This window comes from Corythoichthys intestinalis, chromosome 11, assembly GCF_030265065.1.
Source record: "Corythoichthys intestinalis isolate RoL2023-P3 chromosome 11, ASM3026506v1, whole genome shotgun sequence".
Classification (NCBI taxonomy): Eukaryota; Metazoa; Chordata; class Actinopteri; order Syngnathiformes; family Syngnathidae; genus Corythoichthys; species Corythoichthys intestinalis.
The window spans coordinates 35798476-35805426 of record NC_080405.1 but is presented as its reverse complement, the minus strand read 5'-3'; the positions used below and the strand labels follow the sequence as shown (position 1 = coordinate 35805426).

The following is a 6951-nucleotide window of genomic DNA, read 5'->3' as shown; positions in this document are numbered from 1 at the left end:
GTGCACACCTGAGACGGATAATTTCCACTGACCTAACTTCGTTAGCACTGATACGATTGCACTGCCAAGCTCCATGTTATATGGATGTAAAATGTACAAATCTATACAGTTTGCTGTACAAAGTAAGGATACAATCATTTTGATGATGGCAAGACCTCAGACATCATTAATCCCAAAACTTGAATTGTGAAAGCCTTGTTAAAAAAACAACAGAAAGTACATCCGTGTGATAATAGCAACAAACTTTATTGTTCTTCAATTAAAGGAAAGCCACTACAATAAACAGAATGTCATGTTACACATACACACAGTACATATTCAATAAAAATAGCTTATGTCTCCTTAGATCTCCAACATCTGTAAAAGAATGGGGGAAATGTTCTTGTGCTTCATATCATACAAAAGGAAATTGACATTTGTGTTGATTGTAATTTGCCATTGTGCTTTGGAGCATGGTTTTACATGATTCTAAAAAGAATTATACTGCAAAAGCATGGCTGGCCTTAAAAGGTCAACAGTTTGTGTCGATGACCTGAGGGATGACAACATAATAAGAAAAAAATAACAGGCCTTTCTCTGTGCTTCTTCCTACACAGGCTTACCTCTTGGAGTTGCTGCCTCTTGGCTGAGGCCCAGAGGAATGCTCTCGTGGCCTCTGTAAATATAACATTTATAATAACATACACCATGTGTGGACATAACCCACTTCCTGGGTCCTTGCTTTATCGCCTGCAGCTCAAACAGGCCCTCTCATCTCTGCAGACCTTGGTGAGTGACTCGAAAGAACAAAATAGGCTGATTTGACCGTTGCAAGCAAGGCAATGGGCATACATGCAAAACTTGGTGCTTGGTCAGATTAAATACCCTGTACAAAGCGGCATGTTTGTGGGGTTGTCGAGTCACATGGTTCATTCTTAAACTTTCAGCAGTCCAACAAAATCTAACAAAAGTGCAAAAGCAAAGACATTTGTGGCTCAACATCATAAAAACAGAACATTCATTCCCCTCAGTTATTCACGTAAAACACTGGACTCCCTTTCTTTTTTTGTGATTGATTATCTGTGAAATGTAATCATGTGCTGATGACTAGATACAAAAAAGATTGGAGACAATGTCGGAACATTTGCCAGTATGATAGCCTCAAACGTGACAGCCATGTGTTCTGTTCATTGAATAATGTGACTGTTTCTGCATCTAAACGAAAATCGTAGCAAATTCCTCATTACTGTTCCTCTCCAATGTTAACCTACCAACAATTTGCAGTTCTGGGGGGTGGTTGGATATAAATCTATGTATGAATCCCATGTTCATTCATAACTGCTTTGTTGGCGCCGTCACTATAATAATGCACTACAATTCATATGTGCCAGAACTGGACTTCAAACCTGTACAATTGGTATTTCACTATCAAGTATCTATTTAGTTACAATGCACATTCTCAATTAGAAACTGACGGTGTATGTTACATATCTACAGAGCAATGCGAGATAGGTGCAATACTGTGGGGGGAAACAACAGCACACTGTATACGACCTGAATCACTATTCTATATTTTAACTATATTTATACACGTTCATATAAATATAGCTTTTTTTAATCCTATTTACATTTTAATAATTCAACATTGCATAAAGAAAATAAATAATACAAATATAGTCAAATCTTACAGTAAGTATGATTAGAGAAATGCTAGATTACAGCCAAAAGAGTAAAAAATAGAAATAATCATGATAATAGTAATTATTCCTTAAAAAATGTGGCCTATAGTCAGACATAACAATTCATGCTATGCCACAATTACCCTGCAAGTTTACCATGTGAGACTGCTGGAATGACTGGAGAAGGTGAAAAAAAGTACACAGAAAAGGGGCTGGTTTTCCCTCTGCTCTGTGTGAAATGTCCAAGTGTGCTATTAAATGGTGTTGGGTTTATCAGTGTTATAATCTCCTGCATTTTCACCTCCTAATGTCAGTGGCCTCGGGGTCTTCCTGCTCCACTGCTGCTCCAGCATCTGGACTTTGGCGACGCAGTCCCTGATTGCGACCGCGATGATGAGCGTGGAACCCAGCCTTACCGGGTTTGTCTCTATCACCATGGCGTGGGTGGCGGGGGTGCTCCGGCTGAGGGTGAGATGGAGACGGGCGGCGTTGTTCGGCAGCTGAGGGCGAAGGCGTCAAGGAAGAACAGAGGCTGAGGCTGTCACACAAAGCTCCCCAGTTCTGCTCGCACTGAAGCCGGACACTACGAGTTAATGCTTCCTTCACCTCTTCTCCACAACCCAGCAGAATATTCACCAACTCCACATAAGGACTAGGCAGACAGAAGCCGATAAATTATATGATGTTTGGACAAATAAAGGTCAAATACTTTGACAAAGTAAGGATTAATGTCTAAAAGAAATCCTAAAAAGGCCAAGCTTTGTTTAAAAACACAGTGTCCAGTTGCTTACCCTTTAGGGAAGAGATCTTGGAAATGGATCATTTCCACCATGACGGCAACATTTTCTTTAGCAGCTGAGCACAGATTGTGTTTTATATAACACTCTCTCTGGAGTTGGAACACCATCTCCTTAATGGAAACACACTTTCTACTGATACAGCTAAACTTGTGTCGAAGCCCATGGGCCATACACTTCAGAGCATCCTTGATGAAAGATTTCCCCTGCACAAAAGCACACAGGAAGATAATTAATGTTGCAACAAAGCCCTTTGCATTTGAAATCTAACAAAAGACAAATAGCAGTTCCACATCAACATTGTGTTGACACTGCAATCCTCTGTTCAAACGAACATTCGATCAAAGCCTGCTCAACAAAAAAGCCATTTTTGGAACAACTGCAATGACAACAGTCATAAATCAGGGAAAAGAACGACACGGACGAGCAGTAAAAACATAATAAAAATTCCAAACTCAAATATAAAGTTAATCAAAATACTAAAACATATTAGGGGAGATAATGAGGCACGTTGTGCAGTTATACACGTACAAATACGGTATTTACAAAAAAGCAGAACATCTGGAGACAAAAGAGCAATAAATTCAGCCCACTGATATATATAAAACCGTTCAAAAACTTCCTGTGCGTCCACTTTCTGTGCAAAAACCCATATACACTGACTTAAATCATTGACTGCCATTTACAGCAATTGGCATTCGAGAGGGAGGACAAGAAAGACTAGGGTATGACGGGGAAGGGTGTGTGCAACATTTTTATCATTGTATGCTATTGACGGCGACTGAAGTCCCATCCATTTTGTTGTGTTACCTTTTTCCAAACCTACCGTTTGCAGAACGAACGCACTTGCAAACATGATCTCAATCGAATAAAAAATTAAACAGATAACACACTTCAACAAGGCACACTCTGATTTCAACCTAACTTATGCAAGAAATAGTGCAAAATATGGGAAAAGACTTGTGACGCTTTAAGCAATTAGTTAATATGATGTCATGATTTCCCATTTACAACAGCTTCACCTTTTGAGAGAAGCACAAACAGAAATAAACAAATCTCTTCCCAGATGAGTCCAGCTCAACGAGTCAGTGTAAAGGAATGTTGCCCCCTGGTTCTACAATTCTTGCAAACGGTACGCTAATACCTGAGAGTCAAATTTGCCAGCATTATGCAGGAACGTCATGCAGATCTCCTGCAGCCCTCGTATCTCGCAGGAGTTGTTCTCAAAGCACTCGAACACGCCACAGCCGACATCGCCCGCGCTCACAAGACAGTGTTGGATCTCAGCTAGAATAGAGAGAGCACATTAGAAGAGGTAGTGGTGTGTAGAAGGCCAAGCTGCAGGACACATCACATAAACAAATATTTACACAAATCCAAGTGGTCCTTTAGCCTGCAAGATAAAAATGCCAATTAGGACTCAAGAGGGGGTGAGGCAATAGAATCTAATGCACCACAGTCCAACTGCAAAACCTCAATTGAGTATTGGGATGGTGCATTGCAGATACGAGCATTTCCTCAGAGCTTTACCGGAATAGCAACGTGTGCAATAAAATGAAAATGTGTACATCTAAACAACAAACGTTGTGAATACTGACAACTGGTTGTTCCTCAACAGTTTCACTAGTCATGAGTGGCAAATGCTGCTGAATTTGAAACTGGCAGATCACACCTGTTGGACCCCAGTAAAGCTTCATTCAGGGCAAGTTGCCTCGGAGCTGGTTTTTCTCCCACTTTCTGTGCAAAACCACCACACAAACCCCCTGGTTTGTGAGCCCTAGTTGAACTTAAGTGCGCAGGAAAAGTGAGCCGCTGACGGCAGTGCTTGTTTTGGCATCAGGGGAATGTGCTTGGATCGTACGAGCTTGGCCGCAGCATGCATTGAGTTACACGCTGCTGTTACAGGAGTGTGAGAGCGGGAGGGGGTACTCCACTATTAAATCTGCCTGTGTGTTTGTCAATATCGTCAAGGAAATTAGCCTTTATTTACACCAGTAAGCTTGAGTGGTTGGAGATGCAGTCAATAGTCATCCTGGATACGGTGCAAACAGAAGCAATAAGTTTTGAGGACATGTCACACCATTTGACAACGTTCCATGAGATATCAATAATTATGTTGTGGTAAATTACCCACATTTTTTGGTTAAAAAGTGATTGATTTACTAGGACAAATATATTGTCATCCATCTTTGCTGGAGACATAGTGGCAGAAGGAAAATAATTAATCTGCACATCCACTTTTCGTGGCATTTTTGTTTTGTGTTGTGTAGCGCAATTGTATTTTTAATTTAAAAATATATTTCATAATTGTTATTATCATTGTTTAAAAATAAATGCCTTTGCTCAGAATATTGGATTCCAAGTGGTCCTTTCCATGATTATTTGCATATCAAGGTACCGTTTTTCAAGTGGCTAGAAAACGGATTAGTTTGAAAAAGCAATTGTCTTGACATGACTCGTATGCACGCAATCACCTGTCTTACGTACACATCCACTTAACCGTACTGTATTGCCAACCTGTATTCTGCAGGGAGAGACGTCCTTTGGGGATGACGAGCTTCTCCGGCGGGGTGTCGTAAATGTCGATATTATCCGAGCCAACCACTTGCTCCAGTACCGAGAGAATCAGCACCACCACGGCCACTTTAAGAAACATCGCGTCTCTGCACCTTTTCCGGCAAAGATCCGCCAGTGTACGTGGGAAGCGTGCGTGGATGGCACGTGATGCTTCACCTCTGCGGCTCGTCGTCGAAGTGAATGCATGAGCTGCCGTGGATGCTGCCTATATTTCTCAAGAGTCCCAGTTGTCAATTTGGATGAAGGAGTTAAGCAGGTGTTGTCGCTCGGCCCATCTCAGCCAATCAGAAAGGCTGACGTCAGAGTCCGCTGCTTTGTGGGGCGGGGCCAGAAAAAGAAAGTTCCCCATATTAACATTACTGTGGAGCAAATATATACAGTATATACATACATACATACATACATACATACTACAAGTAACATTGGTGGCTGTTGGATGATGATAATAATTTCAAGTGCCAAATTATCCCATATTAACTCAAGAATAAAACAGTGGGATTAAGATACAATAAACAAGATACAAGCAGAAAATTAGAAAACGAATGCTTTAAAATGAATTAACCAGAAGTTACAGGATTTTTTTTCTTATCGTTTAGAATATATTTCAGTGCAAAAGCAGTCCCTAAAATATTTCTAGTGACAATAGAAACTTTGTTTCCACTTTAAGGTGGTGCACTGTATAAGCCTGCATGTCTCTGCTCAACCAAATCCCAGGGGGAGGTTGCTTGCATTATCTGCTACGCAAAATGGAAACGAAACTGCAACAAAAAAAAATGAGTGGTCGGCAAGTGCAGGTATATTACAATCCTCTAGGGGGCCCCGTAGATGCAAATAGTTGCTCAATTGCTTCAATCCAGCACTCGCCTTTTAGAATTTAGCCCAACAATAACATAACATTTTGGAATTGTACTCTTCCGGGGTGCTCTGTTTATTTCATGCTAAAAAAAAAAAAAAAAAAAGCGGACTAATGCAGCTGTCAACACAAAAAATTATATATCTAAATTATATCTGTAAGGAAAAAAATGGTCCCAAACAAGTATGAACTAAATTGATCTAATTTTGGTGAGGCATCACTTTCACTTGTCTACTCCACAAATCTCAGCAAGTCAAAACCCAGTCATTTAAAGTAATAATAATAAATGTGTAACGTTCATGTATAATCTATTATATGTGTAATTTTAAATGACAATGACATTGCATTATAAATTTGAACTAGTAAGCCTTTAAAAACCCACTAGCAAAGCAAAAAAGGTTTATCTCAGCCAATTAGCGGCATATGGGCCAACTTTGGCCCTTGTACCAACTGAGTGGTGCATAAGTCAGAAGCACGCATGGGAAGGAAGGGAAAACTTCTAAGCATGTTTGTAATCTTAATTTTTTCAAAATCATTATTATTATTTCTAAATGTGAGAATAGCAAACAATGTAACAGTGTTCTAGTACAGTTACAAGAAAAACAGTATCATATTGTAGGTGCATTTCTTCAACATTGGAACTACAGTTTGCTGGGTGAAAATCTTAACTCATTCGGTGCTATTAACGGTGATAGCGTTAATGTGTTAATTGCTGTGTTAGCTTTGAAAGTATTTTGACAAATTAAAAAGTTGCTCGATCATCACCATTATCTTTAGCCATAGCCAAGTAAATGACAGAAAATTGAATGTGTTGGACATGAGGGTAATTCTTGGACTATGTATATATTGGAGGATTTATTTTTCAATGGCATGCACAAAGACTGTTATGACGGCAAGCCGTTAATGTGGATCCAAAAACACAGACCAGGAGATCAATAGAACAAATGTTTGTGTTTAATTAGTATAACAAAGGGCGCACGCTAGAAAACGCGGATATAACAAGTACAACTGAGGACGCACGCTAGAAAACGCGGATATAACAAGTACAACTTAGGACGCACGCTAG

The 6951-nt window shown here is 39.9% G+C and overlaps 1 protein-coding gene across 1 annotated transcript; it reads right to left on the bottom strand.

The window, feature by feature from the left end:
* Window positions 1-233: 233 nt before the first annotated feature.
* stc2a (stanniocalcin 2a) lies at window positions 234-5270 on the bottom strand. The gene is made up of 4 exons (XM_057850413.1): window positions 4973-5270; window positions 3600-3742; window positions 2450-2661; window positions 234-2310 (listed from the first exon to the last, which is right to left on the bottom strand). The coding sequence occupies exons 1-4, from the start codon at window positions 5109-5111 to the stop codon at window positions 1956-1958; spliced, it is 849 nt and encodes a 282-aa protein (XP_057706396.1). The 5' UTR covers window positions 5112-5270; the 3' UTR covers window positions 234-1955.
* Between the last annotated feature and the right edge of the window lie 1681 nt (window positions 5271-6951).

Coding starts and splice junctions, on each gene's coding strand:
- stc2a (XM_057850413.1), bottom strand. CDS start 5,111: ATGTTTCTTAAAGTGGCCGTGGTGGTGCTGATTCTCTCGGTACTGGAG. Junction 3,743..4,972: donor TCTCTCCCTGCAGAATACAG/GTTGGCAATACA, acceptor TCTCTATTCTAG/CTGAGATCCAACACTGTCTT. Junction 2,311..2,449: donor CAAGATCTCTTCCCTAAAGG/GTAAGCAACTGG, acceptor CTGTCTGCCTAG/TCCTTATGTGGAGTTGGTGA.